The 24,001-nt window shown below is 45.2% G+C and overlaps 1 protein-coding gene across 2 annotated transcripts in view; it reads left to right on the top strand.

Moving 5' to 3' along the window:
• The window catches only part of LOC136626380 (plectin-like), a 181,857-nt gene that overhangs the window by 68,328 nt on the left and 89,528 nt on the right, over positions 1-24,001 (top strand). For both annotated transcript variants that reach the window (XM_066601376.1, XM_066601375.1), the window contains one exon: positions 4,492-4,652. In XM_066601376.1, the coding sequence (XP_066457473.1) occupies positions 4,492-4,652 (161 nt within the window). The remainder of the gene's footprint in view (positions 1-4,491; positions 4,653-24,001) is intronic.

Raw genomic sequence — 24,001 nt, 5'->3', positions numbered from 1 at the left:
TGCTTTCTTCCTGCTTTCTGTTACTCTCTCACACACTCTGTTCCTGTTGCTGTTCCTGCTTTCTGGTGCTCTCTCCCTGCTCTTCCTGCTTTCTGGTGCTCTCTTCTTGCTCCTCCTGCTTTTTGTTGCTCTCTTGAACTCGTTCCCTACTCTGGTAGCTTTATTTGACTCTAATGTGCTCTTTCTCTGTTTGTTTTCTGTTACTCTCTCACCCTCTGTTCCTGTTGCTCTATAACACTCTGTTTCTGCTTTCTGGTGCTCTCTCCCTGCTCTTCCTGCTTTCTGTTGCTCTCTTGCACTCTCTCCCTGCTCTTCCTACATTCTTGTACTCTTGTCCTTGCTGTTGCTTGCTGTCTCTATTAATACATATGGTGAAGCAGCAGTGTTGGCCATCATATACATGAGTGAGTGTCCCAGCTAATATATATGGGGGGGGGGGGACCTGATATAAGGTGACCACGGCTCTTGTGCAGCGTTCCCTGGTGTTCTCACATTCAGCTCGATGGCGTTGATGACAGCGACGTTTATAAACGTCTCGTCCGTTTAATTTTCCTGTACCTTGACAAATGTTTGATGCAAACTGCTAATTACTTTTCTTCTGACCATCACGAGGAGGAGAATCTGCAAGACATAAATCCTCGTCAGTGCAAAGAATCACACAAATCAGAGAGGATATTAAGCTTCCAGATCAAAGATCCCAGCAGGATTTATCTCCCTTGGAGCTCTTATCCCGCCGCAGACTAATACGGACCAGGTTTCTATATGAAGATCACGGCTCAGCCAAGAGCTGTTAACAAGTTAAAGATGCCAGGAGATGTGCCGCGCTGGGGGCGTCCTGCGGGAACCTGCGCCACTGCCAACCTCCGCTGGGCGCCCGCCATTTACAGTGCTGGGAAAAAGTATTTGCCCCCTTCCCGATTTCTTCTATGTTTGCATATTTGTCACATCTGAACATTTCACATCAAACTCCTAATATTAGACACAGATAACCCAAGTAATCACAAAATGCTGTTCGGCCCTGTGGGGAAAAGTAAGTGCCCCCTTAGCTCCTAAATTAATTCAGAACTGGGTTCATTATTATAGCCGCACCCAGATATGATCACTGCCGGACCCGCTGAATCTAAACATCCCTAAGGGCGGCCTCACACAAACGCAATGCGCAGCAAATAGAACCCATTGACTTCAATGGGCTCCTTCCAATCGCAGTCGTTCAGATAACGCAAGTGAAAATCACAGGTGTGAATGTGAAGTCGAATCGAAGGTCTCAAAGAGCGGTACATGATGCCACGTTCCAACAAGACAAAGTCATTGACATCCACCAGGCTGTAAAGGGTTAAAAAGTCATCCACAATTAAAGACAACCTGAAATAGTGGAGAACCTTCCCAAAAGCGGACGGCGGACCAAACTACCACCAAGAACTCACTGAAGACTCAACCAGGAGGTCACAGAAGAACCAAGACAAAGATCTAAGGAGCTGGAGGCGCTCCGGTGAGGTCAATGTATGAGTCCGCAAGAGGAAGGACACCGGGCAACAATGGTGCAAACTGCTGCTGACCAAGAAGAAAGCAAAGCTTCGTCTCGCCAAAAACATCTAGATGACCCTCAAGACCTCTGAGATCATATTCTGTGGACCGATGAGTCCAAGGTGGAGCGATTTAGAAGACACGAGTCTTCCATCTTAGAGCATAATACCAACAGTCAGACGTGGGGGCCGGTGGGTGATGCTTGGGGGGGCCGCACATGGACAACTTGTTATAATTGATCGAGTCGTGAATTCTGCTGTGACAGGACCTTAAAGGGGTTTCCCATTACTTAACATTGCTTCACAGCCACTCTGTACTTCCTGGTTGCTGCTGACCAGGACATGTGACTACTACAGCCAATCCTTGGCTATAGGAGGTCACAGGTGTGGTCAGCAATTGGCTGAAGCAGGGACATACAGAATGGTTGTGAACCAAGTAATGGCAAAACCCCTTTAAAGTGTATCTAAACTTTTTAAAAACTTCTGACATGATGGGTGGGGTCAGGTGATCGCTAACACGAATGTAGAAGTCCTCATCTGATCACTGCTCAGAGCGGTATATGGGCTCTATAGAGAGGCTGTGAGTCTGTATACTACTCCCAGTGACTTCGAATCAAAGCTTATGCCCGCTTCTCTTAGTGATTTGATGCTCAGACTCTCACCGATCAAAACTTTTGACATACCAAAAAGTTTTTTAAAAGTTTAGCTACACTTTCACCGCTTCCTGCCCCAGGACTTAAATGTACATTCTGGCTGGGAAGGGGTTCCCTCGAATAGGTGAAAACTCTATGATGTCATCGGCCCCCTACCATGTAATTGATGAGGGCTGATGGGTCTGCCGTGGCCTGTGGTCACTATCCATAATGCACTGCAGTACAGAAATACTGCAATGTATTATCAGAGCATCACAGGTTCAAATTCTCTACGGTGATCTAAAAATAGTAAAAAAACTCCCCTTTTCGCTTAAAAAAATTAAAAGGAAAAAAACTATTTGGTAACGATCCGTACAATAAGATCAACACTAGAGATGAGCGAGCACGCTCGTTTAAGGCTGAAGCTCGAGCAAGCATCGGTCTTTTCGAGTAACTGATTACTCGTCTGAGCACCATGCGGGGAGCGGGGGAGGAATAGAGATATCTCTCACCCCCCCCCCCCCCCCGCATGGTGCTATGGTGCTCAGACGAATAATCAGTTACTCGAAAAGACCGATGCTCGCTCATCTCTTAATCAAAACACTTTTTATACTGTGCAGCAAATGCTAAAAAAAAAAAACTGCCAAAATACTTTTTCTGTTTTTCCTCCAAAAAATGCAATTAGATCAAAAAAGCCGCATGAACCCCCCGCTGAGACCAAAAATAACTACAGCCTCACAAACAGAACGTGCGGAGCTCCAGCGATGGAGAAGTAAAAAAGTTCAAAAAAATATTTTCAAAAGAAACCTGTTTTTATTGTACAAAAATGGAAAAACCTTAAAAAAATATAATTTAGGTTTTGTTGTAATCGTGCCGACAGAAAAAGATCATCGCGTCATTTATGCTGCATGATTAAGGCCCCCTGAACACGGGTAGAAATTCCGCAGTGGGATTTCCCGCAAAATTTCCGCCCATACACGCCTGCATAGGATTGCATTACAATACGCAATCCTATGCAGACGGCCGCGATTTGTCTGCGCGAAAGCGCGCACGGAAAATAAACCGCGGCACGCTCTATTTCTGTGCGGGGCTCGCAGAGAAATGTCACTCCCCGGCTGCTGGAACATGAAAGATCCGGAGCCGCGGAAGCAGGTGAGTGACGCGCTGCTCTCTGCAGGCGCTCGAGTCGGGTCCCACTGCAAGAATTCTCGCAGCCGGATCCGACCTGGCCGTCTGCAGGCGGCCTAACGCTGTTAAACAAAAAAAGCCAAAATTGATGTTTTTATTTCCTACTGTGCCCAAAAAATGTTACAAAAGTACCAATAAAAACCACAACCCGCCACGCAAGAAACGACTCCTCACACGGCCGACGGAAAAGTGTAAAAATTATGGCTTTTAATGAAAAAAATTGTTGCGCCCTTAAGGTGCAAAATTGTCCGTGTCACTAAGGGGTTAAAGGGGCCGTTCCTGCTGTAAAACCCTCCAGTATCGGCAAATGACAACAATTCTGCAAAAATTACTGCGCCGAAATTCCTCAACAGCGAAGTAAACGACTTCTCGCACGTTAGAAGACATGGTGGCCTGCCGGAGGGCACAAGCGCTTACTTGGTTTTGGGGGCCGTTACTTCTGCACGAGGGTCTCGTTCTGAACGAATCGAATGATCATATAAAAACCGCATTTTATGCCCCCCCCCCCCCCCCCGCCGTCTTCATCTTACAGTAAGATTAGTTGGACGATCCGAGACACAAATGTGACAAATCAGCGAAAATAGAAGGGATCGGGGGAGGGGCGGATCCATTTTCCCGTATACTGCAGCTGGGTCCCTCGCACGCCGCGGCCGCTCCCCGGCTCGGGTGCGTACAGTATGGGCAGCGGAGGCCGAGGACATCTGCTTATGATTTTGGGGGTTTATGGGTAGAAATAAATGTCTTAGTGTCTGTGAGCTGCCGTTTGCAGGGATGTTTGCAGCCGGCTGATTAAATGCACATGATGCGCGACCCGCCGAGCGTGCAGGGATTTCGCAGATAATATTGTTATCTCATCAGCGCCTCTATGTATTTTGGAATTATTTGCTCCAGTACAATTCATTCTATTAATTAATTGCATTTCTGCTCGCACTCGGCCAGCGCCACTTCAGCGGTGAGGAATCGCTGCTAATGTTTACCCGGGGTCTCCGGGGACCCTCTCTAAACAGCAAGAAAGCCAAAAAGAGAAAGATTTCAATGGAAGAGATAAATAAGCGCACATGATGCGTCTGCGGGCCGCGCTGCTGGGTGGGCGCCAGGCTCCATCTAGTGGCCGTCTGTGACAGCTGCACCCCGCTCTTCTCCCCTAGAGTCCCAGGAGCTGAGCATCGAAGGGTTCCTCTCCCAGCCGCTGTATCCCCATGAAGCGCTGCTGAATCGCTACGCGGTCATGATCTACAGCAGCACTGATGATGGCGAGATCTACGAGGAGCTGGAGGGAGCCGCCATGTGCCACAGCTGCGGGCAGAAGGTAAGAGGGGCAGAAGACTGGACCCAGTAGAACCGTGAGCGCCGCCGTCCGGCCTGAGGCTACGGTACCCGGCCAGCAGGTGGAAGGATGAGGATGGCTGCAGTCAGCGCAAAATATACGAGGGCAGATAATTAGAGCGCCAACATGTCCTGCAGCGCCGCGCAAATCAGAGCGAATTTAAATAAGCCTCCGACATTCCCTACGGCGCGACGAGGGCGATGCAGACGGGCGAGGCGCACGCGGAAACAACTCATTATTTAGATGGGTCTGCCATCTACACGAGCAGTTTTTTAATTCTCGCAGTGATGCCACAAGATAGAGAAGTCGCGGTACGGACTTTTTTCCTACGGCAGTAAATTAGAATCAAATTGCGCTTGTGTGAGGGCGATACGATCCCGTTTTTTGTACTATTGAAAAAACATGCAATTTGCACGTCTACGTTTTTCTCACAAAACGCATCAAACTCACTTAGAAAAAATTGTGGATTTGCAAGTTGCTCGGAGTAATACTGCAGCCGCCGTGTAAACGCACCTCTAGGCTTCCTACGGACCGGGGAACACAATATCCGGCTCTGTAACTCGGCCCAATATTGCGCTCTCCAACGTGCGATGTACCTGCCGACGACAGGGGTTTCTCTTTAAGACTGCCGGCCATCACTTCAGGTGACGCAGCGATCGGCCAGCAGGAAATCCCACTGATTTACATTCGAAACCTCGTAATAAACTCACAGAACGCGAACAGTTAGACATGGCACTAATTTCTCGGCTGTATGAAAGCGGCAGCAGGGTGAGACTCCTGTTCACAAGAGCTTACAGTCTATAAGGAAATAGGGGGACACAAGAGCTTACAGTCTATAAGGAAATAGGGGGACACAAGAGCTTACAGTCTATGAGGGAATAGGGGGACACAAGAGCTTACAGTCTATAAGGAAATAGGGGGACACAAGAGCTTACAGTCTATGAGGAAATAGGGGGACACAAGAGCTTACAGTCTATGAGGAAATAGGGGGACACAAGAGCTTACAGTCTATGAAGAAATAGGAGGACACAAGAGCTTACAATCTAGGAGGAAATAGGGGGACACAAGAGCTTACAGTCTAGGAGGAAATAGGGGGACACAAGAGCTTACAGTCTATGAGGAAATAGAGGGACACAAGAGCTTACAGTCTATGAGGAAATAGAGGGACGCAAGAGCTTACAATCTATGAGGAAAGAGGGGGGACACAAGAGCTAACAGTCTATGAGGAAATAGGGGGGACACAAGAGCTTACAGTCTATGAGGAAATAGGGGGGACACAAGAGCTAACAGTCTATGAGGAAATAGGGGGGACACAAGAGCTTACAGTCTAGGAGAAAATAGGGGGGACACAAGAGCTTACAGTCTATAAGGAAATAGGGGGGACACGAGCTTACAGTCTATGAGGGAATAGGGGGACACAAGAGCTTACAGTCTATGAGGAAATAGGGGGGACACAAGAGCTTACAGTCTATAAGGAAATAGGGGGGACACAAGAGCTTACAGTCTATGAGGGAATAGGGGGACACAAGAGCTTACAGTCTATAAGGAAATAGGGGGACACAAGAGCTTACAGTCTATGAGGGAATAGGGGGACACAAGAGCTTACAGTCTATAAGGAAATAGGGGGGACACAAGAGCTTACAGTCTATGAGGGAATAGGGGGACACAAGAGCTTACAGTCTATAAGGAAATAGGGGGACACAAGAGCTTACAGTCTATAAGGAAATAGGGGGGACACAAGAGCTTACAGTCTATGAGGGAATAGGGGGACACAAGAGCTTACAGTCTATAAGGAAATAGGGGGACACAAGAGCTTACAGTCTATGAGGAAATAGGGGGACACAAGAGCTTACAGTCTATGAGGAAATAGGGGGACACAAGAGCTTACAGTCTATGAAGAAATAGGAGGACACAAGAGCTTACAATCTAGGAGGAAATAGGGGGACACAAGAGCTTACAGTCTATGAGGAAATAGAGGGACACAAGAGCTTACAGTCTATGAGGAAATAGAGGGACGCAAGAGCTTACAATCTATGAGGAAAGAGGGGGGACACAAGAGCTAACAGTCTATGAGGAAATAGGGGGGACACAAGAGCTTACAGTCTATGAGGAAATAGGGGGGACACAAGAGCTAACAGTCTATGAGGAAATAGGGGGGACACAAGAGCTTACAGTCTAGGAGAAAATAGGGGGGACACAAGAGCTTACAGTCTATAAGGAAATAGGGGGGACACGAGCTTACAGTCTATGAGGGAATAGGGGGACACAAGAGCTTACAGTCTATGAGGAAATAGGGGGGACACAAGAGCTTACAGTCTATAAGGAAATAGGGGGGACACAAGAGCTTACAGTCTATGAGGGAATAGGGGGACACAAGAGCTTACAGTCTATAAGGAAATAGGGGGACACAAGAGCTTACAGTCTATGAGGGAATAGGGGGACACAAGAGCTTACAGTCTATAAGGAAATAGGGGGGACACAAGAGCTTACAGTCTATGAGGGAATAGGGGGACACAAGAGCTTACAGTCTATAAGGAAATAGGGGGACACAAGAGCTTACAGTCTATAAGGAAATAGGGGGGACACAAGAGCTTACAGTCTATGAGGGAATAGGGGGACACAAGAGCTTACAGTCTATAAGGAAATAGGGGGACACAAGAGCTTACAGTCTATGAGGAAATAGGGGGACACAAGAGCTTACAGTCTATGAGGAAATAGGGGGACACAAGAGCTTACAGTCTATGAAGAAATAGGAGGACACAAGAGCTTACAATCTAGGAGGAAATAGGGGGACACAAGAGCTTACAGTCTATGAGGAAATAGAGGGACACAAGAGCTTACAGTCTATGAGGAAATAGAGGGACGCAAGAGCTTACAATCTATGAGGAAATAGGGGGGACACAAGAGCTTACAGTCTATGAGGAAATAGGGGGGACACAAGAGCTAACAGTCTATGAGGAAATAGGGGGGACACAAGAGCTTACAGTCTAGGAGAAAATAGGGGGGACACAAGAGCTTACAGTCTATGAGGAAATAGGGGGGACACAAGAGCTTACAGTCTATGAGGAAATAGGGGGACACAAGAGCTTACAGTCTATGAGGAAATAGGGGGACACAAGAGCTTACAGTCTATGAGGAAATAGGGGGATACAAGAGCTTACAGTCTATGAGGAAATAGGGGGAACACAAGAGCTTACAGTCTATGAGGGAATAGGGGGACACAAGAGCTTACAGTCTATGAGGAAATAGGGGGACACAAGAGCTTACAGTCTATGAGGAAATAGGGGGACACAAGAGCTTACAATCTAGGAGGAAATAGTGGGACACAAGAGCTTACAGTCTATGAGGAAATAGGGGGACACAAGAGCTTACAGTCTATGAGGAAATAGAAGGACCAAAGAGCTTACAGTCTAGGAGGAAATAGGGGGGACACAAGAGCTTATAGTCTATGGGGAAATAGGGGGACACAAGAGCTTATAGTCTATGGGGAAATAGGGGGACACAAGAGCTTACAGTCTATGAGGAAATAGGGGGACACAAGAGTTTACAGTCTATGAGGAAATAGGGGGACACAAGAGCTTACAGTCTATGAGGAAATAGGGGGACACAAGAGGTTACAGTCTATGAGGAGGAACTAGGGGGGACACAAGAGCTTACAGTCTATGAGGAGGGAATAGGGGGACACAAGAACTTACAGTCTATGAGGAAATAGGGGGACACAAGAGCTTACAGTCTATGAGGAAATAGGGGGACACAAGAGCTTACAATCAAGTAGAAAATAGGTGGACACAGGAGCTTACAATCTAGGAGGAAATAGGGGGACCAAAGAGCTTACAATCTAAGAGGAAATAGGGGGACACAAGAGCTTACAATCTAGGAGGAAATAGGGGGACACAAGAGCTTACAATCTAGGAGGAAATAGGGGGACACAAGAGCTTACAATCTAAGAGGAAATAGGGGGATACAAGAGCTTACAATCTAGGAGGAAATAGGGGGACACAAGAGCTTACAATCTAGGAAGAATTAGTGGGGACACAAAAGTTTACAATCTAGTAGAAAATAGGTGGACACAGGAGCTTACAATCTAGGGGGAAATAGGGGAGCCAAAGAGCTTACAATCTAAGAGGAAATAGGGGGACACAAGAGCTTACAATCTAGGAGGAAATAGGGGTATACAGGGTTTTACTATCTAGGAGGAAATAGGGGGACACAAAAGCTTACAATCTATAAGGAAATAGGGGGACACAAGAGCTTACAGTCTATGAGGAAATAGGGGGACACAAGAGCTTACAGTCTATGAGGAAATACTGGGACACAAGAGCTTACAATCTAGTAGGAAATAGGTGGACACAGGAGCTTACAATCTAGGAGGAAATAGGGGGACCAAAGAGCTTACAATATAAGAGGAAATAGGGGGAGACAAGAGCTTAGAATCTAGGAGGAAATAGGGGGACACAAGAGCTTACAATCTAGGAGAAAATAGGGGGACACAAGAGCTTACAATCTAGGAGGAAATAGGGGGATACACGAGTTTACAATCTAGGAGGAAATAGGGGGATACAAGAGCTTACAATCTAGGAGGAAATAGGGGGACACAAGAACTTACTGTTTAGGAGGAAATAGGGAGAAACAAGAGCTTACAGTCTATGAGGAAATAGGGGGGACACAAGAGCTTACAGTCTATGAGGAAATAGGGGCACACAACAGCTTACAGTCTATGAGGAAATAGGGGGATACAAGAGCTTACAATCTAGGAGGAAATAGGGGGACTCAAGAGCTTACAGTCTATGAGGAAGTAGGGGGACACAAAAGTTTACAATCTAGGAGGAAATAGGGGGACACAAGTGCTTACAATCTATGAGGAAATAGGGGGACAAAAGAAATTACAGTTTAGGAGGAAATAGGGGGACAAAAGAGCTTACAGTCTATGAGGAAATAGGGGGATACAAGAGCTTACAATCTAGGAGGAAATAGGGGGACTCAAGAGCTTACAGTCTATGAGGAAGTAGGGGGACACAAAAGTTTACAATCTAGGAGGAAATAGGGGGACACAAGTGCTTACAATCTATGAGGAAATAGGGGGACAAAAGAAATTACAGTTTAGGAGGAAATAGGGGGACAAAAGAGCTTACAGTCTATGACGAAGTAGGGGGACACAAAAGTTTACAATCTAGGAGGAAATAGGGGGACACAAGTGCTTACAATCTATGAGGAAATAGGGGGACAAAAGAAATTACAGTTTAGGAGGAAATAGGGGGACAAAAGAGCTTACAGTCTATGAGGAAATAGGGGGACACAAGAGCTTACAGTCTATGAGGAAATAGGGGGACACAAGAGCTTACAATGTAGAAGTATATAGGGGGACACAAGAGCTTACAATCTATGAGGACATAGGAGGACACAAGAGCTTACAATCTAGTAGGAAACAGGGGGACACAAGAGTTTACAATCTAGGAGGAAATACTGGGACACAAGAGCTTACAATCTAGGAGGAAATAGGGAGATGCAAGAGCTTACAATCTAGGAGGAAATAGGGGACCTCAAGAGCTTACAATGTATAAGGAAATAGGGGGACACAAGAGCTTACAATCTAGGAGGAAATACGGGGGACACCAGAACTTACAGTTTAGGAGGAAATAGGGAGAAACAAGAGCTTACAGTCTATGAGGAAATAGGGGGACACAAGAGCTTACAGTCTATGAGGAAATAGGGGGACAAGAGAGCTTACAGTCTATGAGGAAATAGGGGGACACAAGAGTTTACAATCTAGGAGGAAATACTGGGACACAAGAGCTTACAATCTAGGAGGAAATAGGGGGATACAGGGTTTTACTATCAAGGAGGAAATAGGGGGACACAAAAGCTTACAATCTATAAGGAAATAGAGGGACACAAGAGCTTACAATCTATAAGGAAATGGGGGGACACGAGCTTACAAGCTATAAGGAAATAGGGGGACACAAGAGCTTACAATCTAAGAGGAAATAGAGGGACACAAGAGCTTACAATCTAGAAGGAAATAGGGGACACAAGAGCTTACAATCTATAAGTAAATAGAATGACACAAGAGCTTACAGTCTATGAGGAAATAAGGGGGACACAAGAGCTTAAAGTCTATGAGGAAATAGGAGGGACACAAGAGCTTACAATCTATGAGGAAAGAGGGGGGACACAAGAGCTTACAATCTAGGAGGATATAGGGGGGACACAAGAGCTTACAGTCCATGAGGAAATAGGGGGACACAAGAGCTTACAGTCTAGTAAGAAATAGGGGGACACAAGGGCTTACAATCTAAGAGGAAATAGGGGGACACAGGAGATTACAATCTAGTAGGAAATAGGTTGACACAGGAGCTTACAATCTAGGAGGATATAGGGGGGACACAAGAGCTTACAATCTAGGAGCAAATAGGGGGGACACAAGAACTTACAGTTTAGGAGGATATAGGAGGACACAAGAGCTTACAGTCTATGAGGAAATAGGGGGACACAAGAGCTTACAGTCTATGAGGAAATAGGGGGACACAAGAGCTTATAGTCTATGAGGAAGTAAAGGGACACAAATGCTTACAGTCTATGAGGAAATAGGGGGGACACAAGAGCTTACAGTCTATGAGGGAATAGGGGGACAAGAGCTTACAGTCTATGAGGAAGTAGGGGGACACAAGAGCTTACAGTCTAGGAGGAAATAGGGTGACACAAGAGCTTACAATCTAAGAGGAAATAGGGGGAGACAAGAGCTTACAATCTAGGAGGAATTAGGGGGACACAAGAGCTTACAATCTAGGAAGAATTAGGGGGACACAAGAGCTTACAATCTAGGAGGAAATAGGGGGACACAAGAGCTTACAGTCTATGAGGCAATAGGGGGACCCAAGAGCTTACAGTCTATAAGGCAATAGGGGGACACAAGAGCTTACAGTCTATGAGGCAATAGGGGGACACAAGAGCTTACAATCTGTAAGGAAATAGGGGGACACAAGAGCTTACAAACTATGAGGAAATAGGGGGGACACAAGAGCTTACAGTCTATGAGGAAAAAGGGGGGACACAAGAGCTTACAGTGTAGAAGTATATAGGGGGACACAAGAGCTTACAATCTATGGGGAAATAGGAGGACACAAGAGCTTACAGTCTATGAGGAAATAGGGGGATACAAGAGCTTACAGTCTATGAGGAAATAGGGGGATACAAGAGCTTACAGTCTATGAGGAAATAGGGGGATACAAGAGCTTACAGTCTATGAGGAAATAGGGGGACACAAGAGCTTACAGTCTATGAGGAAATAGGGGGATACAAGAGCTTACAGTCTATGAGGAAATAGGGGGACACAAGAGCTTACAGTCTATGAGGAAATAGAGGGACACAAGAGCTTACAATGTAGAAGTATATAGGGGGACACAAGAGCTTACAATCTATGAGGACATAGGAGGACACAAGAGCTTACAATCTAGGAGGAAATAGGGGGACACAAGAGTTTACAATCTAGGAGGAAATAGGGGGACACAAGAGCTCACAATCTAGGAGGAAATAGGGGGACACAAGAGCTTACAATCTAGGAGGAAATAGGGGGCCTCAAGAGCTTACAATGTATAAGAAAATAGGGGGACACAAGAGCTCACAATCTAGGAGGAAATAGGGGGACACAAGAGCTTACAATCTAGGAGGAAATAGGGGGCCTCAAGAGCTTACAGTCTATGAGGAAATAGGGGGGACACAAGAGCTTAAAGTCTATGACGAAATAGGGGGACACAAGAGCTTACAGTCTATCAGGAAATAGGGGGATACAAGAGCTTACAATCTAGGAGGAAATAGGGGGACTCAAGGGCTAACAATGTATAAGGAAATAGGGGGACACAAGAGCTTACAGTCTAGGAGGAAATCGGGGGACACAAGAGCTTACAGTCTATGAGGAAATAGGGGGACATAAGAGCTTACAGTCTATGAGGAAATAGGGGGACAAAAGAGCTTACAGTCTATGAGGAAATAGGGGGACACAAGAGTTTACAATCTAGGAGGAAATACTGGGACACAAGAGCTTACAATCTAGGAGGAAATAGGGGGATACAGGGTTTTACTATCTAGGAGGAAATAGGGGGATTCAGGGTTTTACTATCTAGGAGGAAATAGGGGGACACAAAAGCTTACAATCTATAAGGAAATAGAGGGACACAAGAGCTTACAATCTAGAAGGAAATAGGGGAACACAGGAGCTTACAATCTAGTAGGAAATAGGGGGGACCAAAGAGCTTATAATCTAAGAGGAAGTAGGGGGACACAAGAGCTTACAATCTAGGAGGAAATAGGGGGACACAAGAGCTTACAACCTAGGAAGAAATAGGGTGGACACAGGAGCTTACAATCTAGGAGGAAATATGGGGATACAAGAGCTTACAATCTATGAGGAAATAGGGGGACAAAAGAAATTACAGTTTAGGAGGAAATAGGGGGACAAAAGAGCTTACAGTCTATGAGGAAATAGGGGGACACAAGAGCTTACAGTCTATAAGGAAATAGGGGGACACAAGAGCTTACAATGTAGAAGTATATAGGGGGACACAAGAGCTTACAATCTATGAGGACATAGCAGGACACAAGAGCTTACAATCTAGGAGGAAATAGGGGGACACAAGAGTTTACAATCTAGGAGGAAATACTGGGACACAAGAGCTTACAATCTGGAAGGAAATAGGGAGATGCAAAAGCTTACAATCTAGGAGGAAATAGGGGGCCTCAAGAGCTTACAATGTATAAGGAAATAGGGGGACACAAGAGCTTACAATCTAGGAGGAAATACGGGGGACACCAGAACTTACAGTTTAGGAGGAAATAGGGAGAAACAAGAGCTTACAGTCTATGAGGAAATAGGGGGACACAAGAGCTTACAGTCTATGAGGAAATAGGGGGGACACAAGAGCTTAAAGTCTACGAGGAAATAGGGGGACACAAGAGCTTACAGTCTATCAGGAAATAGGGGGACACAAGAGCTTACAATCTAGGAGGAAATAGGGGGACACAAGAGCTTACAATGTATAAGGAAATAGGGGGACACAAGAGCTTACAATCTAGGAGGAAATAGGGGGACACAAGAGCATACAATCTAGGAGGAAATAGGGGGGACACTAGAACTTACAGTTTAGGAGGAAATAGGGAGAAACAAGAGCTTACAGTCTATGAGGAAATAGGGGGACACAAGAGCTTACAGTCTATGAGGAAATAGGGGGACACAAGAGCTTACAATCTATAAGTAAATAGAATGACACAAGAGCTTACAGTCTATGAGGAAATAGGAGGGACACAAGCGCTTACAATCTAGGAGGATATAGGGGGGACACAAGAGCTTACAGTCTATGAGGAAATAGGGGGACACAAGCGCTTACAATCTAGGAGGATATAGGGGGGACACAAGAGCTTACAGTCTATGAGGAAATAGGGGGACACAAGAGCTTACAATCTAGGAGGAAATAGGGGGACGCACGAGCTTACAGTCTAGTAAGAAATAGGGGGACACAAGGGCTTACAATCTAAGAGGAAATAGGGGGACACAGGAGATTACAATCTAGTAGGAAATAGGTTGACACAGGAGCTTACAATCTAGGAGGATATAGGGGGGACACAAGAGCTTACAATCTAGGAGCAAATAGGGGGGACACAAGAACTTACAGTTTAGGAGGATATAGGAGGACACAAGAGCTTACAGTCTATGAGGAAATAGGGGGACACAAGAGCTTACAGTCTATGAGGAAATAGAGGGACACAAGAGCTTACAATCTAGAAGGAAATAGGGGAACACAGGAGCTTACAATCTAGTAGGAAATAGGGGGGACCAAAGAGCTTATAATCTAAGAGGAAGTAGGGGGACACAAGAGCTTACAATCTAGGAGGAAATAGGGGGACAGAAGAGCTTACAATCTAGGAGGAAATAGGGTGGACACAGGAGCTTACAATCTAGGAGGAAATATGGGGATACAAGAGCTTACAATCTAGGAGGAAATAGGGGGACACAAGAGCTTACAATCTACGAGGAAATAAGGGGAAACAAGAGCTTACAATCTAGGAGGAAATAGGGGGGACAAGAATTTACAGTTTAGGAGGAAATATGGAGAAACAAGAGCTTACAGTCTATGAGGAAATAGGGGGACATAAGAGCTTGCAGTCTATGAGGAAATAGGGGGACAAAAGAGCTTACAGTCTATGAGGAAATAGGGGGACACAAGAGCTTACAGTCTATGAGGAAATAGGGGGACACAAGAGCTTACAGTCTATGGGGAAATAGGGGGATACAAGAGCTTACAGTCTATGAGAAATAGAGAGACACAAGAGCTTACAGTCTTTGAGGAAATAGGGGAACACAAGAGCTTACAATCTAGTAGGAAATAGGGGGGACACAAGAGCTTACAATCTAGGAGGAAATAGGGGGACACAAGAGCTTACAATCTAGGAAGAAATAGGGTGGACACAGGAGCTTAAAATCTAGGAGGAAATATGGGGATACAAGAGCTTACAATCTAGGAGGAAATAGGGGGATACAAGAGCTTACAGTCTACGTGGAAATAGGGGGAGTCAAGAGCTTACAATGTATAAGGAAATAGGGGGACCCAAGAGCTTACAGTCTATGAGGAAATACGGGGGACACAAGAGCTTACAATCTATGAGGAAATAGGGGGGCACAAAAGTTTACCGACTATGAGGAAATAGAGGGACACAAGAGCTTACAGTCTATGAGGAAATAGGGGGACACAAGAGTTTACAATCTAGGAGTAAATACTTGGACACAAGAGCTTACAATCTAGGAAGAAATAGGGGGAGACTAGAGCTTACAATCTAAAAGGAAATAGGGGGACACAAGAGCTTACAGTCTATGAGGGAAAAGGGGGACACAAGAGCTCACAATGAAAGAGGAAATAGGATGAGACAAGAGCTTACAATCTAGGAGGAAATAGGGGGAAATACAAGAGCTTACAGTCTATGAGGAAATAGGGGGACACAAGAGCTTACAGTCTATGAGGAAATAGGGGGACACTAGAGCTTACAGTCTATGAGGAAATAGGGGGACACAAGAGCTTACAATGTAGAAGTATATAGGGGGACACAAGAGCTTACAATCTAGGAGGAAATAGGGGGACACAAGAGTTTACAATCTAGGAGGAAATAGGGGGACACTAGCGCTTACAATCTAGGAGGAAATAGGGAGACACAAGAGCTTACAGTCTATGAGGAAATAGGGGGACACAAGAGCTTACAGTCTAGGAGGAAATAGGGGGATGCAAGAGCTTACAATCTAGGAGGAAATAGGGGGATAGAAGAGCTTACAATCTAGGAGGAAATAGGGGGACACAAGAGCTTACAATCTAGGAGGAAATAGGGGGGACACCAGAACTTACAGTTTAGGAGGAAATAGGGGGACACAAGAGCTTACAGTCTATGAGGAAATAGGGGGACACAAGAGCTTACAGTCTATGAGGAAATAGGGGGGACACAAGAGCTTAAAGTCTATGAGGAAATAGGGGGACACAAGAGCTTACAGTCTATCAGGAAATAGGGGGATACAAGAGCTTACAATCTAGGAGGAAAGAGGGGGACTCAAGGTCTTACAATGTATAAGGAAATAGGGGGACACAAGAGCTTACAATCTACGAGGAAATAGGGGGACACAAGAGCATACAATCTAGGAGGAAATAGGGGGGACACAAGAACTTACAGTGTAGGAGGAAATATGGAGAAACAAGAGTTTACAGTCTATGAGGAAATAGGGAGACATAAGAGCTTGCAGTATATGAGGAAATAGGGGGACAAAAGAGCTTACAGTCTATGAGGAAATAGGGGGACACAAGAGTTTACAATCTAGGAGGAAATACTGGGACACAAGAGCTTACAAACTAGGAGGAAATAGGGGGATACAGGGTTTTACTATCTTGGAGGAAATAGGGGGATACAGCGTTTTACTATCTAGGAGGAAATAGGGGGACACAAAAGCTTATAATCTATATGGAAATAGGGGGACACAAGAGCTTACAGTCTATGAGGAAATAGAGAGACACAAGAGCTTACAGTCCATGAGGAAATAGAGGGACACAAGAGCTTACAGTTTATGAGGAAATAGGGGGGACCAAAGAGCTTACAATCTAAGAGGAAGTAGGGGGACACAAGAGCTTATAATCTAGGAGGAAATAGGGGGACACAAGAGTGTACAATCTAGGAGGAAATAGGGGGACACAAGAGCTTACAATCTAGGAGGAAATAGGGGGGCACAATACCTTATAATCTAGGAGGAAATAGGGGGAAACAGGAGCTTAAAATCTAGGTGGAAATATGGGGATACAAGAGCTTACAATCTAGGAGGAAATAGGGGGATACAAGAGCTTAAAGTCTACGTGGAAATAGGGGGACTCAAGAGCTTACAATGTATAAGGTAAGAGGGGGAAACAAGAGCTTACAGTCTATGCGGACATACGGGGGACAAAAGAGCTTACAGTCTATGAGGGAATAGGGGGAACACAAGAGTTTACAATCTAGGAAGAAATAGGGGAGACTAGAGCTTACAATCTATAAGGAAATAGGGGGACACAAGAGCTTACAATCTATGAGGAAATAGGGGGACACAAGAGCTTACAATCTATGAGGAAATAGGGGGACACAAGAGCTTACAGTCTATGAGGAAATAGGGGGACACAAGAGCTTATAGTCTATGAGGAAATAGGGGGACACAAGAGCTTACAGTCTATGGGGAAATAGGGGGACACAAGAGCTTACAGTCTAAGAGGAAATAGGGGGACACAAGAGCTTACAGTCTATGAGGGAATAGGGGGACACAAGAGCTTACAGTCTATGAGGAAATAGGGGGACACAAGAGCTGACAATCTAGGATGAAATAGGCAGAAACAAGAGCTTACGATCTAGGAGGAAATAGGGGGACACAAGAGCTTACAGTCTATGAGGAAATAGGGGGACACAAGAGCTTACAATCTATGAGGAATTAGGGGGACACAAGAGCTTACAGTCTAGGAGGAAATACTGGGACACAAGAGCTTACAAACTAGGAGGAAATAGGGGGATACAGGGTTTTACTATCTTGGAGGAAATAGGGGGATACAGCGTTTTACTATCTAGGAGGAAATAGGGGGACACAAAAGCTTACAATCTATATGGAAATAGGGGGACACAAGAGCTTACAGTCTATGAGGAAATAGAGAGACACAAGAGCTTTCAGTCCATGAGGAAATAGGGGGCACAGGAGCTTACAGTCTATGAGGAAGTAGGGGGACACAAGAGCTTACAGTTTATGAGAAATAGAGAGACACAAGAGCTTACAGTCTATGAGGAAATAGGGGGGACCAAAGAGCTTACAATCTAAGAGGAAGTAGGGGGACACAAGAGCTTATAATCTAGGAGGAAATAGGGGGACACAAGAGTTTACAATCTAGGAGGAAATAGGGGGACACAAGAGCTTACAATCTAGGAGGAAATAGGGGGGCACAAAACCTTATAATCTAGGAGGAAATAGGGGGAAACAGGAGCTTAAAATCTAGGTGGAAATATGGGGATACAAGAGCTTACAATCTAGAAGGAAATAGGGGGATACAAGAGCTTACAGTCTACGTGGAAATAGGGGGACTCAAGAGCTTACAATGTATAAGGTAAGAGGGGGAAACAAGAGCTTACAGTCTATGCGGACATACGGGGGACAAAAGAGCTTACAGTCTATGAGGAAATAGGGGGGACACAAGAGCTTACAGTCTAGGAGGAAATAGGGGGACACAAGAGTTTACAATCTAGGAAGAAATAGGGGGAGACTAGAGCTTACAATCTATAAGGAAATAGGGGGACACAAGAGCTTACAATCTATGAGGAAATAGGGGGACACAAGAGCTTACAATCTATAAGGAAATTGGGGGACACAAGAGCTTACAGTCTATGAGGAAATAGGGGGACACAAGAGCTTATAGTCTATGAGGAAATAGGGGGACACAAGAGCTTACAGTCTATGGGGAAATAGGGGGACACAAGAGCTTACAGTCTAAGAGGAAATAGGGGGACACAAGAGCTTACAGTCTATGAGGGAATAGGGGGACACAAGAGCTTACAGTCTAGGAGGAAATAGGGGGACACAAGAGCTGACAATCTAGGATGAAATAGGCAGAAACAAGAGCTTACGATCTAGGAGGAAATAGGGGGACACAAGAGCTTACAGTCTATGAGGAAATAGGGGGACACAAGAGCTTACAATCTATGAGGAATTAGGGGGACACAAGAGCTTACAGTCTATGAGGAAATACTGGGACACAAGAGCTTACAAACTAGGAGGAAATAGGGGGATACAGCGTTTTACTATCTAGGAGGAAATAGGGGGACACAAAAGCTTACAATCTATGAGGAAATAGGGGGACACAAGAGCTTACAATCTATGAGGAAATAGAGAGACACAAGAGCTTACAGTCCATGAGGAAATAGGGGGCACAGGAGCTTACAGTCTATGAGGAAGTAGGGGGACACAAGAGCTTACAGTTTATGAGAAATAGAGAGACACAAGAGCTTACAGTCTATGAGGAAATAGGGGGGACCAAAGAGCTTACAATCTAAGAGGAAATAGGGGGACACAAGAGCTTATAATCTAGGAGGAAATAGGGGGACACAAGAGTTTACAATCTAGGAGGAAATAGGGGGACACAAGAGCTTACAATCTAGGAGGAAATAGGGGGGCACAATGCCTTATAATCTAGGAGGAAATAGGGGGAAACAGGAGCTTAAAATCTAGGTGGAAATATGGGGATACAAGAGCTTACAATCTAGGAGGAAATAGGGGGGCACAATACCTTATAATCTAGGAGGAAATAGGGGGACTCAAGAGCTTACAATGTATAAGGTAAGAGGGGGAAACAAGAGCTTACAGTCTATGCGGACATACGGGGGACAAAAGAGCTTACAGTCTATGAGGAAATAGGGGGGACACAAGAGCTTACAGTCTAGGAGGAAATAGGGGGAGACTAGTGCTTACAATCTATAAGGAAATAGGGGGACACAAGAGCTTACAATCTATGAGGAAATAGGGGGACACAAGAGCTTACAATCTATGAGGAAATAGGGGGACACAAGAGCTTACAGTCTATGAGGAAATAGGGGGACACAAGAGCTTATAGTCTATGAGGAAATAGGGGGACACAAGAGCTTACAGTCTATGGGGAAATAGGGGGACACAAGAGCTTACAGTCTAAGAGGAAATAGGGGGACACAAGAGCTTACAGTCTATGAGGGAATAGGGGGACACAAGAGCTTACAGTCTATGAGGAAATAGGGGGACACAAGAGCTTACAATCTATGAGGAATTAGGGGGACACAAGAGCTTACAGTCTAGGAGGAAATAGGGGGACACAACAGCTTACAGTCTAGGAGGAAATAGGGGGACACAAGAGCTGACAATCTATGAGGAAATAGGGGGACACAAGAGCTGTCAATCTAAGAGGAAATAGAGGGACACAAGAGCTTACAATCTATGAGGAAATAGGGGGGACACAAGAGCTTACAATCTAAGAGAAAATAGGGGGACACAAGAGCTTACAATCTAGAAAGAAGTATGGGGACACAAGAGCTTTCAATTTAGGAAGAAATAGGGGGACACAAGAGCTTACAGTCTATAAGGAAATAGGGGGACACAAGAGCTTACAATCTAAGAGGAAATAGGGGAAGACTAGAGCTTATTGTCTATGAGGAAATAGAGGGGCACAAGAGCTTACAATCTAGGAGGAAATAGGGGGACACAAGAGCTTACAGTCTATGAGGAAATAGATGGGCACAAAAGTTTACAATCCATAAGGAAATAGGGGGACACAAGAGCTTACAGTCTATGAGGAAATAGGGGGACACAAGAGCTTACAGTCTATGAGGAAATAGGGGGGACACCAGAGCTTACAATCTATGAGGAAATAGAGGGACACAAGAGCTTACAGTCTATGAGGTTATAGGGGGGACACAAGAGCTTACAATCTGTGAGGATATAGGGGGGACACAAGAGCTTACAGTCTATGAGGAAATAGGGAGACACAAGAGCTTGCAGTCTATGAGGAAATAGGGGGACAAAAGAGCTTACAGTCTATGAGGAAATAGGGGGACACAAGAGCTTACAGTCTATGAGGAAATAGGGGGACACAAGAGCTTACAGTCTATGAGGATATAGGGGGGACACAAGAGCTTACAATCTATGAGGATATAGGGGGGACACAAGAGCTTATAGTCTATGAGGAAATAGAGGGACACAAGAGCTTACAATCTATGTGGAAATAGGGGGAAACAAGAGCTTACAGTCTATGAGGAAATAGGGGGGACACAAGAGCTGACAGTCTATGAGGAAATAGCGGGAGACAAGAGCTTACAATCTATGAGGAAATAGGGGGACACAAGAGCTTACACTCTATGAAGAAATAGGGGGACACAAGAGCTTACAATGTAGAAGTATATAGGGGGACACAAGAGCTTACAATCTATGAGGAAATAGGGGGACACAAGAGCTTACACTCTATGATGAAATAGGGGGACCCAAGAGCTTACAGTCTATGAGGAAATAGGGGGCCACAAGAGCTTACAGTCTATGAGGAAATAGGGGGAACACAAGAGCTTACAGTCTATGAGGAAATAGGGGACACAAGAGCTTACAGTCTAGGAGGAAATAGGGGGAACACAAGAGCTGACAGTCTATGAGGAAATAGGGGGACACAAGAGCTTACAGTCTATGAGGAAGTAGGGGGGACGCAAGAGCTTACAGTCTATGAGGAAATAGGGGGACACAAGAGCTTACAGTCTATGAGGAAATAGGGGGGACACCAGAGCTTTCAATCTATGAGGAAATAGAGGGACACAAGAGCTTACAGTCTATGAGGATATAGGGGGGACACAAGAGCTTACAGTCTATGAGGAAATAGGGAGACACAAGAGCTTGCAGTCTATGAGGAAATAGGGGGACACAAGAGCTTACAGTCTATGAGGAAATAGGGGGACACAAGAGCTTACAGTCTATGAGGAAATAGGGGGACACAAGAGCTTACAGTCTATGAGGGAATAGGGGGAACACAAGAGCTTACAGTCTATGAGGTTATAGGGGGGACAGGAGCTTACAATCTATGAGGATATAGGGGGGACACAAGAGCTTACAGTCTATGTGGAAATAGGGGGAAACAAGAGCTTACAGTCTATGAGGAAAAACGGGGGACACAAGAGCTGACAGTCTATGAGGAAATAGCGGGAGACAAGAGCTTACAATCTATGAGGAAATAGGGGGACACAAGAGCTTACAGTCTATGAGGAAATAGGGGGACACAAGAGCTTACACTCTATGAGGAAATAGGGGGACACAAGAGCTTACAATCTATGAGGAAATAGGGGGACACAAGAGCTTATACTCTATGAGGAAATAGGGGGACACAAGAGCTTACAGTCTATGAGGAAATAGGGGGACACAAGAGCTTACAGTCTATGAGGGAATAGGGGGAACACAAGAGCTTACAGTCTATGAGGAAATAGGGGACACAAGAGCTTACAGTCTATGAGGGAATAGGGGGAACACAAGAGCTGACAGTCTAGGAGGAAATAGGGGGAAACGAGCATACACTCTATGAGGAAATAGGGGGACACAAGAGCTTACAATGTAGAAGTATATAGGGGGACACAAGAGCTTACACTCTATGAGGAAATAGGGGGACACAAGAGCTTACACTCTATGAGGAAATAGGGGGACACAAGACCTTACAGTCTATGAGGAATTAGGGGGACACAAGAGCTTACACTCTATGAGGAATTAGGGGAACACAAGAGCTTACAGTCTATAAGGAAATAGGGGGACACAAGAGCTTACAGTCTATGAGGGAATAAGGGGAACACAAGAGCTTACAGTCTATGAGGAAATAGGGGGACACAAGAGCTTACAGTCTATGAGGAAATAGCGGGAAACAAGAGCTTACAGTCTATGAGGAATTAAGGGGACACAAGAGCTTACACTCTATGAGGAATTAGGGGAACACAAGAGCTTACAATCTATGAGGAAATAGGGGGACACAAGAGCTTACAGTCTAGGAGGAAATAGGGGGAAACAAGAGCTTACACTCTATGAGGAAATAGGGGGACACAAGAGCTTACAATCTATGAGGAAATAGGGGGACACAAGAGCTTACACTCTATGAGGAAATAGGGGGACACAAGAGCTTACAGTCTATGAGGAATTAGGGGGACACAAGAGCTTACACTCTATGAGGAATTAGGGGAACACAAGAGCTTACAGTCTATGAGGAAAAAGGGGGACAAAAGAGCTTACAGTCTATGAGGAAATAGGGGACACAAGAGCTTACATTGTATGAGGAAATAGGGGGACAAAAGAGCTTACAGTCAATGAGGAAATAGGGGGACACAAGAGCTTACAGTCTATGAGGAAATAGGGGGACACAAGAGCTTACAGTCTATGAGGAAATAGGGGGGACACAAGAGCTTACAGTCTATGAGAAAATAGGGGGGAAAAAGAGCTTACAATCTATGAGGAAATAGGGGGACACAAGAGCTTACAATCTATGAGGAAATAGGGGGACACAAGAGCTTACAATCTATGAGGAAATAGGGGGACACAAGAGCTTACAGTCTTTGAGAAAATAGGATGGACACAAGAGCTTAAAATCTATGAGGAATTAGGGGGGACACAAGAGCTTACAATCTATGAGGAAATAGGGGGACACAAGAGCTTACAATCTATGAGGAAATAGGGGGACACAAGAGCTTACAGTCTTTGAGAAAATAGGATGGACACAAGAGCTTAAAATCTATGAGGAATTAGGGGGGACACAAGAGCTTACAGTCTATGAGGAGGAAATAGGGGGAGACAAGAGCTTACAGTCTATGAGGAGGAAATAGGGGGAGACAAGAGCTTACAGTCTATGAGGAAATAGGGGGACACAAGAGCTTACAGTCTATGAGGGAATAGGGGGAACACAAGAGCTTACAGTCTATGAGGTTATAGGGGGGACAGGAGCTTACAATCTATGAGGATATAGGGGGGACACAAGAGCTTACAGTCTATGTGGAAATAGGGGGAAACAAGAGCTTACAGTCTATGAGGAAAAACGGGGGACACAAGAGCTGACAGTCTATGAGGAAATAGCGGGAGACAAGAGCTTACAATCTATGAGGAAATAGGGGGACACAAGAGCTTACAGTCTATGAGGAAATAGGGGGACACAAGAGCTTACACTCTATGAGGAAATAGGGGGACACAAGAGCTTACAATCTATGAGGAAATAGGGGGACACAAGAGCTTATACTCTATGAGGAAATAGGGGGACACAAGAGCTTACAGTCTA

Source organism: Eleutherodactylus coqui, chromosome 4, assembly GCF_035609145.1.
Source record: "Eleutherodactylus coqui strain aEleCoq1 chromosome 4, aEleCoq1.hap1, whole genome shotgun sequence".
In the NCBI taxonomy this organism is placed as follows: domain Eukaryota; kingdom Metazoa; phylum Chordata; class Amphibia; order Anura; family Eleutherodactylidae; genus Eleutherodactylus; species Eleutherodactylus coqui.
The sequence above is the reverse complement of the archived record's forward strand: the minus strand, read 5'-3'. Positions and strand labels throughout refer to the sequence as shown.